The sequence below is a fragment of the Odontesthes bonariensis genome, chromosome 22 (assembly GCF_027942865.1).
Source record: "Odontesthes bonariensis isolate fOdoBon6 chromosome 22, fOdoBon6.hap1, whole genome shotgun sequence".
Taxonomy (NCBI): Eukaryota; Metazoa; Chordata; class Actinopteri; order Atheriniformes; family Atherinopsidae; genus Odontesthes; species Odontesthes bonariensis.
Window position 1 is genome coordinate 12300578 of NC_134527.1, and position 17445 is coordinate 12318022.

The 17445-nt window shown below is 40.3% G+C and overlaps 2 protein-coding genes across 3 annotated transcripts; both read right to left on the reverse strand.

The window, feature by feature from the left end:
* Nucleotides 1-492: 492 nt before the first annotated feature.
* Nucleotides 493-2269, reverse strand: rln1 (relaxin 1). The gene is made up of 2 exons (XM_075455649.1): nt 1549-2269; nt 493-1184 (listed from the first exon to the last, which is right to left on the reverse strand). The coding sequence occupies exons 1-2, from the start codon at nt 1742-1744 to the stop codon at nt 838-840; spliced, it is 543 nt and encodes a 180-aa protein (XP_075311764.1). The 5' UTR covers nt 1745-2269; the 3' UTR covers nt 493-837.
* An 80-nt stretch (nt 2270-2349) lies between these two features.
* Nucleotides 2350-15787, reverse strand: plgrkt (plasminogen receptor, C-terminal lysine transmembrane protein). Of its 2 annotated transcripts, none has more exons than XM_075455647.1 (5): nt 15671-15787; nt 15147-15240; nt 5311-5441; nt 4391-4500; nt 2350-3386 (listed from the first exon to the last, which is right to left on the reverse strand). In XM_075455647.1, the coding sequence occupies exons 2-5, from the start codon at nt 15225-15227 to the stop codon at nt 3259-3261; spliced, it is 450 nt and encodes a 149-aa protein (XP_075311762.1). In that variant the 5' UTR covers nt 15228-15240; nt 15671-15787; the 3' UTR covers nt 2350-3258. The 2 variants fall into 2 exon arrangements, with proteins under 2 accessions (XP_075311762.1, XP_075311763.1); XM_075455648.1 differs by lacking the exon at nt 15671-15787 and adding an exon at nt 15398-15635.
* Nucleotides 15788-17445: the final 1658 nt, after the last annotated feature.

A 17445-nucleotide genomic window follows, 5' to 3' on the forward strand; every position in this document is an offset into this window, starting at 1 on the left:
AACAAAATGCACAACCACATTAAATTGGTGCGCTATTCTCCACATTTACTTCAGCTGTGGTCGATTTTCCTGCGTTACAGTCCTGGATGCGACGGTAATGTAAATGTTAAGAGATGGATGCTTAACATAAAGTCTATGCGCCTTCTTTCTTTAAAACAGTGGGGAAAAAAAACTAGAAAAACTGTAAAAACAATTAGATTTTAGAATAATTTGAACATTTGGAGCATGAAAGGGTATTGGGATGCGTTATTCAAAGGTCAAATGTTTGCTGTAATTGAGAAATAAAACCTCTTTGTAGTATTATCCTTGGGGTGTTGATACCCCCATTGAAGGCAGCTTTAATGTCACGAACGAAGGTCAGAAATGAGTTCACCGCCACCCAAATTATATTAATATGCAATATTGTTTTGTTAGTAAGTCTGACTGTATTTTAGTCACACATTCTGCTGGCCTAAGTAAGGCTGCTGCTGATTGACAAAATGACGCAGCGCATTATTTCATATTAACACAGTATTTAAAATTTATTCCAGTATACAGCGACAGTGACATTCAGTACACACAGAGCATGATCTTTGCTAAACAAATGATCAAACAGGTGAGGAGAATGGAAAAAAACAAAAAAACATGACAGAAAAGCATGAAGCTGGACTGATGTTATGGGATGAGCAGGAACAGCTGACTGCGGCCTGTTAAACAGCAGATGTGAACTAACCCTCCGCCCCTCTTTTACCTCTAATTCTACACACCGCAGCACACTGCCCATTACAGCACATCACACCAGCTTCATGTCACGACCACTTCGCCATCATCCACCCCTTCTCCTTCCCCCACCCTGCCTCAGCACAAGCGTCCAATATCATTCTTGGTGCAGCCCTGACTACAGCACATCCCTGCCACTCCCAGAGAAAAGTTCCTCTTCTTCTTGCTCGGTACGGGCCAGTTGGCCACGTCTCGGTTCCCCTCTTGCTCGCCTAAATCTGTGGACTCCCCCATCAGGGCCGGGACCCTCAGAGACGGCTGCTGCCTGCCGCTGGTGGCTCTGTAAAGGGTGAGGAGGTCTGCCAGGGAGTACGAGGGGGCACCAGGGAGAGGGGGGCGGTTGTCTGTCAGTTCTTCCCCGCGGTTCAAGGTTTGCTCGTCGTCTTCTGCTGTAACGTCACCGAAGGAATTCCACAGGAGAGGGTCTGGAGAAGGAGCAAAAAAAAAAAGCCATTGAATATGTATAAGATATCTAATCTAAATCTATTTCATTTTGGAGGACTAATAACTCAGGAGTGATGGATTTAACTCACTACGAGGTGCTGACTGTGGTGCTGAAACACTTAAATCACTTTTAAATGACAGATATTTTCACCTAAAATCCTTAGATTTGTGAGTTTTTAAGAACAGAACATCCTGAGAATCAAATTCTCTCACTTCTCCTGTTTACAGATGGCTCAGTGTCGTTCTTGTATGTTTTTTTCCATGGCTGCAAACATCAGAACATTTTTTGTGGTGCTGTCCACCCCATCCCAAGCCCTCAACGACGGTGTGGCAGTGATAACTCACCCAAGTCCCCGTCTATGGACCGTTTCCACCGGGAGCCGCCACAGGTGAAGATGACAGCTCTGATAAACTCTCTCCCGCACAGTTTCACTCCATAGTCTCTGGGTACCATCAGTCTGCTCATCACGTCTGCCCTCACACAGTTGCATATGCCTCCGATGCACACCACGGCCACGGCAAGACTCACTCTCCAAAGCATTTTCACTGGTGCTACAACTAACTGAATGAACGACGCGGGTGGGCTTTTTTTTTGTTCTGCACAGGTGGTTCAGCTCGGGTCCACCTCTGGTCTGGTCGGAGCTGCAGATCCTGCTCCCGTTATTCTCAGAACTTGAAAAAGCCCTTCAAATGGCAAAACACTTCAAATCGCCTGCCTCGTGTTCCTCCGATTCTCTGTTTGCCAGTGGATGCAACCTTTTATAGTCCCTAGTTCACTCATAAACCTGTTTCACCCTCCCTCCCTCCTTGACACACACACACACAGAAACAACCACACATCCACATTATTTAGATTGATGGCAGTGATGTACTGAGTCATTTCTTTTTTTTGTTGTAATGTTATCAAGCACGAGTATGCCTGCATCACACACAGATGATATTGCCGGGAAGACAAAAGGATACGAATGAGAAATCTAAAACCAGCTACAATAAAGGCATGTATGAAAACCGTGACCAGGAAATTTTTTCAGGAGGAAATAAAATTAAAAAAAAATTGAGTGGAACAGTCCTCTCCGGTGACGCGCGTTAACGAAATTGCTTCGGTGTTTTCAAGTTTTCGAGCTCTGCATTCAATGAAATGAAGTATTTGAGATTTCTTTTCTTTTAATGGCTTTACAAATAAAGTATCAAAATGTCAAACACAAACAAATGCAATAATACATAAAGAGTGAATAAATACGAGTTCATTGTAACATTTTACATGAACATAGTACAATCCTGCAATGATTTCAATAAATAAATAAAGTTACATGTGCAATAGCTTTGGCGTGATGGTTACTACTGATCTTTATTATTGAAATGACAAATGTTTGCGTTACAGGTCTTAATTTTTATCTGTCCGGACTAATGTCAGCAGTGTTGAACATTTTCACTGCTTACGTGATGTTTTTGGTTGACGTGGAGTTTTAATAGATTTGCCCGACAAGATGCAACAGAGATCTAATATAAATCCAAACATTAGCTTCTTAACACGTCAGTCCCACTGATCTAACAAACAAAGTTTAAAAGGCAACGGAATATTGGACTCTGAAGGCACCGCATGTGTCAGTAAATTAGCATTATGAGTTAGTCAGTCTGATCAGGAATCCCTGCCCTCTAGTGGTTCTAATTCACTAAAAGCAGCTTTAATCAAGAGCATAATCATGGAGTAATTTGTTATTAATAGTGCCTGATTATCGTTAAGTCCCTGGAGCAGATTTTTTTCTTCATGACACACCACAATGCATCAATGACTAACCCATTCAGATTTGAAAATACAATACAAACCAAAAATAATGCATCTGTGAACGAAAAACAATTAAACTATTATGTTGATCAAATGCCACAACTTTGACACAAAGTCCATGATGTAGAATTAGTGCAAACAACAGACTCGGACACGTTTAAAACAGGCACACAGTATTCCACAGCCGTTCTCCGTAATGAAGCAAATGCGGCACAGCTGAACACGCCGTCTGGACGGTTCGGATTTGGACTCGTGTCACAGCTGATGTATCACTTCTCCAAGATGGAGATGAGACTGCTTTTAGCACGGCGGGCCTTCTCTATGCTCTCAAACGTTGGAATCCCCAGAGGTAGGTCCAAACGGTCGCGCTCTGACGCCAAGATGTTCTCAGCCTCGCCTGAAGGTGTAATCAAACACAAATACAAGTTGTTGTAATGTAGCAAACTGGTGCCTGTGCAAGCTGTCATTTTCTGCCTTTACACACGGATGCTGGTTTTCTTCTGTCGGATATCTATATAAGGTTTCTGCCTCTGTAGGTCAGCACAAGGCATATGAATTAACAAAACAGAAAACTTATGACTGAGAAGCTGTTAGCTGAAGAGTTTTCTGTATAAACAAGTTTTAAACTGCATACGGACGATAATGAGAAGCAAACCGTTGAGATGAGCGTATTTCTCTGATTCTGCCTATTTCACAAGACATTTTAAGGAGTCATTCGTGTCTTTGTTACAAACAACAGCTACTGCTTATGAAGCATCCATTACTATGGATGTGTGCAAACTAAAGTTTTAGGCTAAATATTTATTTTGCGTTAATTAGAGCTATAAGCTGGTTAGAGCTCCTTACGGTGGGTCTAAAGCGAGATTCCAGATTTTACCCGACAAAATGATTCAGATTACTAAAAAGAAAAGAAAAAAAACTGTCTGTGGTAGCAGAAGTTGGTATAATTAGCAAATTTTTGCTTTTCTAAAAACGGAAACATGAAGTGAGCGATGGCGGATCCAGATACTCGAGTAGGATTTATTCAAAGTTAAAAGGCACGGTAACTGATTATGGCAGCTCTTTATAAACAGGAAGTCGCGCAGCTTTCACACATCTACAAATGATAAGATGTGAAGGCTAAGGACGTTTATGATGAACAACAAGCTCTTTGCTTCAAAGGCTTTATAGAAGCTTACATTTACTGGGAGTAGGGACATGAATGCAAATTTAATAAACAGTGCGATCAAACACAATTTTTCCTGCGGTTTTAAACGCCTCGCAAGAAGGAGCTATATGTGTTAACGAAGATATCAATCAAAGATATTTCTTATCGTCATAAAAGAATGGAATTGGTGTTTGTATGCTGTTTCTAACTGCTCAACAGATGCAATACGATAGGAAAATGTTGACAGCTCTCACCTCTCATACGATAATTTAGCGTTCCGTAGGCGCTGTCCATCTGGTAGGTTAATATAAAACCTAGAGGAACGATGGGAGCCAGCAGGCTTGGTTTCTTTCTTTTTATGGCTCTGAACAGAAACAAAGATATAGAGGAAACACTTTACTATTTCTTACCATCAACGCCATATTTCTATTTTTCTATGAAAGCCCCCTTCACCAACTCGCTGGTGTCGCCTTTCTGCTAGTACATCCCAGCTCCCAGCCCATAGCAGCTATTCTTCTGTGGTGCCTTTTCTTTTTGGTTTTTATCTAATGTAATGAACGCGGAGGAAACTGAGAAATAAATTGAGCTACGCAGCCCAAAATCCCGTTATTATAAAACTAATCTTAGCAGGTAAAAGCAATTATGTTATTTGTAAGTTATAAGACATTCAGGAACACACTAAATAGTCCAAGTATACCACATGCTGACATAAACTGCTATCTGCATCGTCTCTTCACAGTAAGGTACAAAATGTAGGAGTATAAGTTTAGGCTCTATGAACGGCATGCTTATGGTGGGTTTTCTGCTTTCATAACGTTTGTTTTGCAACACCTAAAACCTGCAAGTGTAGACTGAAAAAGGTCTCCCATGGGTCGAGATGACTGCTCTGCAGCCATTTAAATGTGATTGTGACGCCCCCCGTCAGTGGCTTGTGACTTTTAGCAAGAACGGAAGTTAAACCCGATCTGTTAAGTTGTGTAACACTTACAAAATGTCACGGACAGAGCTGCAGCAGTAAAGGCCACTGGACAACAAAGTGTGATCCATCTAATACCGAAGCTGTGAAGCCTCAGCTCAGTGAAGATCACAGTTTACGGCCGCCATGACCGATGGTCACCGGTGCCTTATTACTCCTTGTGTGCGTGTTTGTTACGAGAGCTTCTCCGAATCTCACCCCACTGTGAGTCCCAACGTGGCCACGGTAAAGAAAGAGACGTAGTATTTGAGAAACTCTCTGGACCAGGCCATCTGCATCGCCATCTGTCGCTCTCTCATCTGGTTCTGCATCAGGATCTGACGCTCCATCTGCGTCCGCACATACACGCAAACAGGAGGGAGAAAGGACAGAGGACGTCATCGGGCGTAAAAGGTCTTTGAAACCAAATAAGGACAGGCCAACACGTTTTAAAATGCAACAGTCACATGAAATACTTAACCATTAGAAAACATATATTTAGATACAAAGCAGGACTCTGTGGGACAAATAGGCAACAAAACTGTCATATTGCATTTACCTTCCAAACACCATTTAATAAGGGCTTTACTGAGATCTTTAAAAAGGGTAAAAGTGTGTGTTTAAGTGTTTCTGTAGGAGTCAGACAAGCAAGGTGTCTGACAAACGCATTATTACCAAATACTAACATGGTATCTCTGTCTCACATAAAAGGCAAATTCAGTGAGGATCAGTTTCAGTATTTGTTATATTTTTCAGAAAACATGACGTTAGAAACTTGAAAGCGGTGACATTAACGCCGTATGACGGACCCGCAGACAAACAGAGGCGCAGAATCAGAAACGCTGCATCCATGCTGATGAACCTCAGACAGGTGAATCTTTTGTCTGCTGCTTCCCGTCTGACACACACACACTCACATCCACACAAATACACACATCCTGCATGACAATCAGCCTGTCTGAGTGACATCCTCAGTTAAAAAGCCTTTTATTCTCATAAAGTGAATGTGTCAAAGATGAGCTTTTGTTTCCACTGAACAGCAACTTTGATTCTGTGACGATGGTGAGGTTGAAAAAAAAAAAAAAAGGAAAAAAAAAGGGCCATTCAGCTCAACTAATGACAAAAGTGGACGACATAAATTACACCATGTCAGAGTAGCTCCATTTTGATTAGACTTAAATATATTCACCAAATATTTGCACAAACCTTCAAAGAAGGAACATTTTGCGTCACTGTTTCCCAGCCGAACCTTTTGAATTGTTGAGTTGGTTGTAAAACGACAAACATATAGACTTATTGACACTTGTCAAAAACTGCAAGCAAGAGTTGAAATCTCTGAGCACATAAATGGAAAGGAGCCTCTGTGTGAACAAGTCTCAGCCCACTTAACCATGTTTTATGAGGAAGTTGGCGAAATGTTGACCAACTCCCAGCTTGAAACGTCTTTAACTTGTCAAGCATGATGACTACGGGCAAGCATGGCCCATTAACCCTCCCTCAGGGTGACAGTAGCCATGAGAAATGGTCTGGCAACCCGTCATCAGCCCCATTAGTAATATGACTCCATAATAATCGTCCTAAGCAAATCTAATACATAGGAAAAGGTAATTGGGAACATTTCACACTCTCCTTTTGTCGTATTAAAAAGTTTTGAGCACGTACCCTGGGTAACAGGGTTGCTCCGGCATTCTCAGATTAGACTATGTTGCACAAGGAGATGCAGACACTGCGTCTGTGCTCTGATCGAATGCCTTTGGTGGTAAACACATGGTCTGCTTTGTTCTCCTGCTGCGACTGTGCGGAGGAGATCAAGTGGGGTCGTAATTTGCCGACTGAAAGGCTCGGCGCCTAACACGCGTCAGAAGTGGCAAACAAGAGTAGCGCCCCGAAGGGTTCGGCTGCAATCACCAGGCTGACGTGTCCCTGGGAGGTAAAAGTAGAGTAAAAGCCACTTACATTAACAAAGCGCAATCAAACCTTAAATCTAGTCTAATATTTTTCAGTAGGTTGTTTGATTGTGGAGAGCGTGATCAAAAACGGTGACCTGTGTGTCGAGTCGAACACGGCTGGTCTGGTCAATGGATGTTCGGTTTGGTTCAAAACGGTTCAATTCACGGGGCTGTTCTTGAAAGCACCCTCACGCTTCTGATTTAAAGGCTGTTGCAACAGTGGGTGTAATGACTTCGGCACATACACATTCCCACGATGTTTCCTCATACTGCTTGGGAAAGGAAATTTTTCAGTGCCGCTACGCCACCTTTATCACTCTGTTTGAGTGTGTAATGCTCAAAGTGAGTGAGTAGGTGAAGCTGTAACCTTTTCAGATTTTGAAACTTTCACAACTAAGTGACATCTCAACCATTAAAAGATATATATATATATATATATATATATATATATATTTACCACTTCTAGACAAAAATGCAAAGAATTTTTTTTTCCTCAGAGCAGACAAGATGTTAAAGGGTTCATTGGACACCTTTAGGTTCTGGAAGATCTGATCCGACCAACAACTCCGGCTCTAAGAAATCCTCACTGACACGTTCCGATATTTTCAGACGTGTTTTGAAGAGAACAGAAGCAAAGGCCTGCATTTCTAATCGGGATTATTTCACTCATTTGTCCCTGCAGACAGAGCTATTCGTACTGTAGATGTCACTGTCATTCTGCGAGCTGGAAAACGTACCAGTGATATGAATTTCCACGTAAACTTGGGAGTTTCTGTGGGAATTTTAACATCGGCCTTGGTTGTGAAACTTAAAAGCAAAACCACTCTTGCGAAAGCTGACTTCAGCTATGAAACTCTCCAGGAAATGGGAAGTTACAAATCTGTCTTAGCCATTAGGCATTTCAGGCTCCAGCTAAAGACACATAGTTGAGCAATTTTTTTTTTTTTTAAATACTGGAAATTACAAGTCAAGATTACTGTTAACAACAGTTTGTGAAGTGAAGTGAACCTGATGACGCCTCAAAAAAAAAGAATGAAATAAACAGATAAAGCTGAAACAGAAACTAAATGCTGAGGGTGTTTTTAATGAGTCAAAAACATAATTAGGCTTCGATTAAACCCTTTCTCGAGAAGAGAACAGAGGGGGAAGGCGATTACCCGTACGTGCACATCAACAACTGAAGGAGAGAGAAATGTGACATAACAGATTTGATGACTTGCTCAATGAGATGTCCCCTCCCATGAGGTCATCCTTCTCTCAACCTGAAACAGAACCAGCGTTACAGTTTATACTGAAATTTATACTTTTTACTGACTTGACCATCACGATAAGGAAAATTTACAGCACGATCATTTCTCAGCCCTGTGATGGACCGGCAGCCAGTCCTGGGTGTACCCCGCCTCCCGCCCAATGGCGGCTGGGATAGGCTCCAGCCCCCCTGCGACCCTTTATTGGATTAAGTGGGTATAGAAAATTGGCAAATGGATGGATGGATTATTTATTGTTACTAACTTGTTAAGGGTTAGGGTTCATTTTATGCCACTATAACACTATGAGCCTTTTAATAGTTAATTCATTCTTACAGAGGTGGGTAGTAACGAGTTACATTTACTCCATGACATTTACTTGAGTAAGTTTTTGAAAAAAATGTTCTTCTGGGAGTCGTTTTTGAATCACTATACTTTTTACTTTTACTTGAGTAGATTTGTGAAGAAGAAACTGTACTCTTACTCCGCTACATTAGGCTACAATGAGCTCGTTACTTTTCTTCTTACCTCTTTGGTATTCTACGCCTCATTATTTTTATCCTCCCGCGCACGCCTCATTTTACTGTTTTATTTTGACAGAGAGAGAGACTTCCACCAAAGGCTCTACCATGTGACTGTGTTTCACCAATCAAACGTAGCTGTGCACTCTCGTCACGTGACCATACTCAATCTCAGCAGCGGGACCATGAGCGGAACGGGTTAGCTTTACAATTTACAGTCGTAGCAAACAAAAAAAGAAATAGATGAAAAATGTCAGAATCAACGGTCGGAAATGAAAACACAGACGAGGCCTCATACTGAAAGCATGTTTACCTTACAAAGAGTGCGAAACAGCAGCTACATTATGTGTCTTCTGTGTCAACCAAAACAAACGCACATTTCAGCAGAAACTCAACATCTGACTTGAGGAAACATGTAGCGGTAAGTTACATAAATTCTTTTTTTTTTTTCTTCCCATGGATAGGCGAATGTTTGTTTTTTAGGTTACATATGGGTTACATATGTTTTAAACATTTCCTAAGTCTCTTATTTTTTTATTGAAGTACTTGAATTTACCTGTATTATTTTTATTTAAGCTATTTTGTAATTAATTCATTCATTTTAATTTATTTTATCAATTGGATTAACTCTAATTCGCCTAAAGATGGTTATTGTGTATTTTTGTCTGTCTGATTAAATGCTTGTGTTAACAAATAAATCAGACGTTACTCAACATTTACTCAGTACTTGAGTAGTTTTTTCACCGGGCACTTTTTTACTCTTACTCAAGTAATTATTTGGATGACTACTTTTTACTTTTACTTGAGTCATATTATTCTGAAGTAACAGTACTTTTACTTTAGTATAATTTTTGGCTACTCTACCCACCTCTGCATTCTTATAGCCTTTACTTGTGTGAATTAAATGTGGGAGCTTAAATGCCTTTAAGGCATTTTACAGACTTTCACATTTGCGTGGATCCTCCAAGACATTCAATCCAGGCCTAAATACCAATCAAAATGGCATCCAGTAGAAGATCTTCATCGTCCACAAACCCAACACCTTCTCTGTTGCACTCTACCGACCACTCCAGTTGCATTAAGTATCAAAAAGCCAGACCTGTCTGTTGTTCCTTCTGCTACTTCCTGCACTCAGTCACCATCACGAACAAAACCTATCTGCACCACAAACACTCACCTAAAAACGTCTTTTAACTACTACTAAACAGCACAAGAGGCTCAGGCAAGCTGTGGCAGTGACTGAAAACAAGCAATGAAGAAAAGGTGAAGGGGCGAAATGAGACACGAGTCTGGCCTGAAGGTGACCAAGTGAGAGCAAAACCAAGCCGAAACCAAGTGGGAAATTCACTGACATTTATGAAGGCTGGAAAGCCTGATCAAAGCAGGACAATGCTTGTGAAACACATACACCCAAATCATCACGGTCTACCGTACATACTGTTATCAGGAATTAAAAAAAGATGTGGCTGTGAGAGAAACAGGCAATACATGCAGCAGGTTTCTGTTTTAGGCTTCATGTGTGTCTAAAAGTTTGTATCTTGTCCTGACGTCGTGCAGCTAAAAACCTTCTTTTCCCATCAAATCCAAAAGGCTAATTCCGTCTCATTGGAACACCCAGGGATGCTGAGATCACAAAAAAAAAACGAGGTTAACTTTCACACAGGTACATGTTGCACACAGCATCAGCATGTAACGCTGCAGCTGCTGGTGTCAAAGTGCATCCATGTAAAAAAAAAAAAAAATAAAATAAATAAATAAATCACACACCAGGCTGCACAAACTGCAGGTGGATGGCCAGCGTAACAAAGGACACGTTTGGCACAAACCAAAGACAACTTTTCAGGAGAAGAACCTCATCCCAACTGCGATGCATGGTAATGGAAATGTCATGGTTTAAAGACAGATCAAATGTGGACGTTTCATCGGGGTAATGACCCTCGGTGTTCTAGCAAATCTACCAAACAATGGTTCAAAAAGTGAAAGAAGCAGGAAAACCCTCCAACACCAAGCACATTTACATGCTGACTGTAGAGGAGTTTAAGAGAAATAGGCATGTTGGTTCCGACTAAAGCCCTACAAAGTCACAGTAGTTGCGTTTCCAAACTCTTGCTGTGCTCTAATAAAATCCGGATTTTCTAACCGCAGCGATGGCCAGATGGAGCTGAAACTGTAGCCTGACACAAACTCTGCTGACTTTATTATAAAGAGGAACTGTGCATTTGCATCTAAATTTGGTCAAAAGATAAGTGTCAATTCATGTGTTGAATCCGCCACAGATGTTTTTAAATTGCCACGTCATTGGTACTCGTGTTCTTCTGACAAGCAGGGCCAAGTGCACACACAGAAGTTGCTAAGATTGCCCAAAATAACTGTTTTCAGATTTCAAATCTAGAGCCAAAGAACATAACCAAATACAGAAGCTGACAGCTGGCAGAGGCCAGGCCCGGCCTTGGTTGTTATTGGCACCTGAACCGGAGAGGTTGCATTCTCAGGTGAGCCATCAACAGAACACTTGGACACAAGTCAAAATCTGCTATTTCATCTCTTGAGCGGTCTCTTGAGCCCTTTTTCCAAAGTACAATTTTACAGCACGCCTTAGTTAAAAGCTGTAAAACCATGAAACATGTGACACTGTGAACATGTAAAAACAACTGCACACACAACCTAAATATGAATAATTCATTGAAGTTTAAAGGAAACATGAACAGCGGTCACCAATTTTTTGCTTGCCTTTTACAGAACTTATCGCTTATTAACATTTTCTGTTTGCTTAGTCATACACATTTAACTGTATACCCCATGTTTAATGTTTCGTGGGTTTAATGGCTGCACGGTATTGTTTAGAGCTTTGTCGGGTTTTTGAAAAAGCTCCAAACAAAGTGTTTGTTAATCTTCTAATATGTTTGCCGTATCTGTAGAGAGTTACAAAAGCGACAAGAAATGACTAAGTGAAAATAAATGCTGCTGATGAAAATCAATAGCGATGCAATAATAGCTCGCCTACTTTACACTTAGACCCAATCAAGTTCAGGGACTGAATGAAAGGCGCAGCCCTATTATTAGCAGCAAAGAAGCATTCTTTGATAGAAAGTGAACAAAAACGATACTCACGTCACTTCAGTGCTGCCATTTGTCCTAAAGACATGCGTCACACAATCAGAGACAGTGAAATTTAAAGTAATGCTTACAATTGAGGCCATGATTCAAACACAATGGCCAATGACTTTGACTTAAGGCAAGAGGACAGCAAGGATCAATTAGCTATGACTGATGTGACTTAAAAAACACTGATGAGAGGTCATTTTTGACATCTTAATGCAGGGTGGAGGGAGAGTAGCTTTTGTATAGACATTGTAAAATTGCCGGGGCCAATCTTACTCATTCAATTAGGTGATGTCAAAATACAATCTGAACGCTGAAGGAAAAAGCAGCAGACATATTTTCTCGTGATTCAACGTTAAGGACTCTGGCCTCAAGTGAGCCTGGAAATTTTAGTTGGAAAGTTAGTCACCGCAGATCGTTCTGGTCATCAATATTGTTCAAATTCAGCCAGACAAATTATCCGAAATGCCCTCCCAATTTGCTTTAAATTGTTATTCTAAACATGAATCATAAACATGAAACTATATATTGGGAGTTAAGCTAATGAAACCACGCGGATCCGCAACAGCAATGCATAAACGCGCGTCTAATATTCACCTATGACTCATTTTCAAGACCCAAACACAATTGCCAAACCTTTGTCATCATTGTGTTGCATTAGTCATCATCTTCCATGTTTACAGCTGGGAGAAAATTTCTGGGGCAGACCGCACAGCGAACCTTTCGGGTCTAAGTCGTGTAATGTCATTGGTGTTATGACCGCCACACATCCCACCTGCTTCTCGGCAGCTTGCAGGCATGAATAAATCACAAAAAAATTGGCTCCAAAGGAGCGGGAAAACAAACAATGTTTTGTTTAAATTAAAAAACATGAGCAAACAACAAAATAATGAGTGCAATAAAAATCTGGGGTCTCGAGATGGAAATGTAAAGATGTGAGGTGAAGCTATTCTCCGTGGGGGGGGGGGGGGGGGGAAGAGAGAGAGAGAGAGAGAGAGAGAGAGAGAGAGAGAGAGAGAGAGAGACTCAGGGAAGCAAAAAGCAATGCCAGAGAGACATGTCATCCTGACTCAACTCTGGTATATGAGGGCTAAGTTTGCTTGATTACCCTTAAATATTACAAAGCACCATGTTCGCTGTATTTTCACGAAACAGACAGTACAAGTGCTTTTACAGATGTCACGGCCCTCATCATGTTGCCTCAAGTATTGCAAAGTCCTACGAACCGAAACAGAAATTGTTTGAATGGCCTGTTACATTTGCCCAAAACTCAACAACACATTTTTTCACTACTATCAGATTAAAATAGCCATAATAACTATTCAAATTAAGTTATTCTTTCTTTTTTTATTTTTATTCTAAAAACTGCTACAGTCACTTGAAGCTTCCAGTTAACATCCATTATGTTAATTGGGAACTGGGAGCTAATGCTGAGCAGTTAATGGCGCTTTCTACAGACATAAACTGGGACCATTTCTGGGACTAAGGCACAACAAGACATGACACAGTGGCATCCCTGATGCTTCAACGGCGTCTGAACAATGCGTGAAGGCACCCTCCCAAGATTCACTCCTAATCGTAACCACAAGTAGTACCACTCCATAAAAGGTGAAACTTATTTGCAACTCCAGAACCACCATAATAATGCAGCGTCTCCCATCAGCCAGGAGGTGCACACAGATGTTTCATTTCATAGTTTTGTGGCCATGCACGTTATATACAGAGCATTAAGTGATACATTGGTCATCTTTGAGCAGTTTGAAAGTCTAACAACAGTGGACCTCTACTCCTCCACTGACTAGTTCAGGGATCAAGGTTCCCCTGGTAAACCATTAGAGATCCTATAGAGAACCTCAGCCACCTTCCATCTTTTCTCTTTGTTTCTTTACATTTTATTTTTGCCATTCTATGATCTGCAATTAACAAATAGCAACAACAACATATTTCTTTACTTGCCAATTTTGTAGTAATTGTCTCAAGTGTCAGAGGCTGTAGCCACAACCAGATTTATTGTATTTCTAATATCTTTCTTTCTTTTCAGATTTTTGTCTGTTATTTTTAGGCAAGCACAGACTCTGAGGGTTGACATGTTTTTTATGGGGTCCTAATCTGTGCTAACAAGTTGATTTCAAGTTTAGAGGACATGGGATACATCTCTGGGGTCTAAAGCCCACCGGTGGGCATTTTTGACACATCTCCAAAAACACATCTGTAACTCTGTGAGTTTTTGTCATTCAAACATATAAGTGACACCATTAAAAACCTTGAAACTTCTAGTTTTCAAATATATATATTAAAATAAATTATATAGCTGGCCCTTTTTAAAGAGAGTGAACAGAAATCTTTGGATTTTCTGCAGTCTCAGACTGGAGCAGCTTCCTAGGCCACACCTATCGCTATTCACATGTAAAGTACCAGGTGATTGAGTGGCTATTCACAGGTGAGAACACACCCCATTCAGCCAGCATGTGGGGGAAGGCAGCAATGTCCTGCCAGTGACAGACAATTATCACATAGAGAGTGACAGGGGGTGGGGGCAATCAGGGGTGTTACACACCCATCTAATTAGTATTCAACTCTCAGAGACACCAACTGGAGTTACAATTACTTTTTTTACAGTTTGTGTGAAAACAAAAAAACATTTCTGACTGCACTTTTTACTTTTATGCAGCCAACACTTTTGTTTACAAGGTTCAACCTTCAAAAGTCTTGGCTAGATATATTTATAGTGTGTTTTCTTGCACTGTTTGAAGACCTCTAAAACTTGTTTTTTTGTACAGTTGTGTTTCCCCTCAATTTAAATAAAACCTGTTTGTATTACATCCACTTCACTCTCATATTGTTTTTTGTTAGGCTTTTCAGAATACAACCATATGTGTCACTTTTAAATAGATGTTTACAGTTAGTTGAAATACTTGAAAATGTCAAGGTGGTGACAACTGCCTCAAAGTCTCTGAAAAGGCCTTAGACTCTGTTCAATTGCGCCACATTTAACAATTAGAATTAGGTGGTACTGGTGAGAAAAATAAACAATTTTAGCTCCACCAACCTGCTGGAGTATAGCATGCTGTTTACATGTAAATGCTTCACCTGTAATAAAGACTAAACCTGAAATTGATGAAAAGGATGCGAAAAATGAATGAATTAACATTATAATATCCATTTAGCATTGGTTTCTCCACAATAGAACAATGAACAGGATCAGTGTCAGGGGGGGGAGGGTCACCTTAACTTACCTGCAACCGTGCATTGAGAAGCATAAACTCTTGCTGCTTTTTAAAGTTCGCATCCATGGATTTGGACAATAGAAAGCCCATTTTGGCGTCGTTACTGTCAAGCAAAAGATACAGATAACAAATGTGTGCCACAGCCAACACGAGAGCCAAAGTACAAGTCTCAACGGCACAAATAAAACTTCTAAACAACTGCATGCAACTGTTTTTGCTGAAGCACTCAGTGACCTTGTCCTTGCTTCGATATAACTTACAAGCGTTTGCTTTGCAGCCGACTAGGGCTTAATTCAATATGGCTGTTGGTTTATTCATCAAATGCTGACGATGATTCACATGCAAGTTCGTTTTACTAATGTTAAACGACTTGACGTAGCTTTCTAACATTTGGGACTTTCTTCAAGTTAGCAAAGGACAACATGGGCTAATGTTGCTAACCTAAATACATTAGCTTCCTAAGCTCCACATTAAACATTTGCTCTTAATCTTGAATGGTAACATAACTGGCTAAAGAGGAAGGCTTTACATACCCAATATACTCTTAGGACTTTAAGCTAACTGGGCACAAACTGAGGAGAACTCAAGGATATTTTCCTATCAAAATAATAGCTACGCGCACTGCCAGGTTAGTACCGGAAGTATATGTTGCTGCAATTTCCGGCTAAACCCACAGAAATAAAATAGTTCTGTTTTGAAAATGAATTGAATAATCTGTTCATGAGTAGGAGGGGATATCAACAGATATCAAAGTTATCTATTGACTTCCATCTGTCCACCAACATCTGTAAGTATTTACATAAAGCTTGCAGTGAACATTTCCTGCCGTGCGGGGTTTTATTCCAGGCTGGTGTCAGTTAGTTGAGAAGTGGCTCCCTCTGCTGGTCACCAATAGCTCTAATTCATGGCTCACTACAGAAAGTGCTCGAGTGTTTTAATCAAAAGCATTCAATTAGAAAAAGGTTAGATTAAAATGGTTTTAGATAAGTAGTAAGATTTTAAAGTTTGAAACCCAACCAACCCACAGGAGGTGGGACATTTAGATTAAGAATAGAAGAATAGATTAATCAATAAATACATAAAAATAATAACGTAATTTTGAATGGGTTACTTCACAGATAAGTATGTATTTTCATACACAACATATAGATACATATAATATACTCACACGCGTATATACATATAATAATGAAAGTATAAAACAGTTTGCCAAGTAACCACATGTAATACAGGATTGCTGAACAACAAAGAATGGGGTATTTTACTTAGCATGTGGCCCTAAAGGGAGGAGGAATTTCATGTAAACATTGTTGGTTCTAATGGTGTTAACATTGAATTAATGAGTGAATCAACACTGCAAAACCTCAACCTTTAATAATGATGACAGTACTACCATAACATCAAGGGAAATTTAAAATGACAAACAGGAAATTCTGACCTGATCTGTCAGCTTCATTTTGCATTGAGTCATATCAAGCCCAGCTATCTTTATTTCCATCAGTAGAGTACAACAGCAACAGGGAGTCCCAGATCATCTTTCACCTTCCTGGAAGGACAACCCCATGATTTTCCAGCTTTTATGAGAGACAGCAAACATTAGAGTAGATAAGTCACAGCATAAATGCTCAGCAATTTCAAGCCGCAAGATCAAAGTGTTTGTGTAAACTTGGTTACACCTCTTTGTCAAGACACATAATGAATGTAAAATGATCTTCTACGCTGCATATAAGACTACTATTACGAATATACAGGAAAGGAAAGATACATTTCACGAAGCTTTCTGGCAGTCACATATCTTACCCCACACTGGGTCTTTTCCAAAACCTGTAATGGTATAATGAAGTCAGGAACAACAACAACAAGGACAAGATCAGACATGCAGAATGATCTTCCTACACTGGAAAAAATACAGCAGTGACAAATTATGCAAAGGAAGCCAGTAAGTAAAGTATGACAAGCCCATAAATGCTCCATCCTGTCAAACCGTAAATGTTTTATGATGATTATCTGAAATAGATAAGTGGTAAAACTGCTGGGTGTTTGTCTCTTGTTTAAATGGGAATTCCACTTGGCTGGTACTACAACGTGGTGTTGGAAACTCGAGTTCTACTCAAATTTCCGTCTTTCCCAAACTGGCATGCATTTGTTTTGTGTGTTTGGGGGTATTATGGATATTTTGGATGGTACTTTTTGGATTTACATACACTGCCCCAGGAATGACAGTGTAACTGTGATCTGTAGTCACTAGTTTGGCATAGTGTACAAGATAAAGTAAAAGGGAAAAACACTAGTGTGATGACATGATAGA

Bases quoted from the DNA above. Each gene is read 5' to 3' on its own strand.
- rln1 (XM_075455649.1), bottom strand. From the start codon at position 1,744: ATGCTTTGGAGAGTGAGTCTTGCCGTGGCCGTGGTGTGCATCGGAGGC. The intron at 1,185-1,548 runs GTGAGTTATCAC...CTCCTTCTCCAG, and splicing joins GTCCATAGACGGGGACTTGG to ACCCTCTCCTGTGGAATTCC.
- plgrkt (XM_075455647.1), bottom strand. From the start codon at position 15,227: ATGGGCTTTCTATTGTCCAAATCCATGGATGCGAACTTTAAAAAGCAG. The intron at 4,501-5,310 runs GTGAGATTCGGA...GTTTCTGTTCAG, and splicing joins ACGTTGGGACTCACAGTGGG to AGCCATAAAAAGAAAGAAAC. The intron at 3,387-4,390 runs GTGAGAGCTGTC...TTACACCTTCAG, and splicing joins GCTAAATTATCGTATGAGAG to GCGAGGCTGAGAACATCTTG.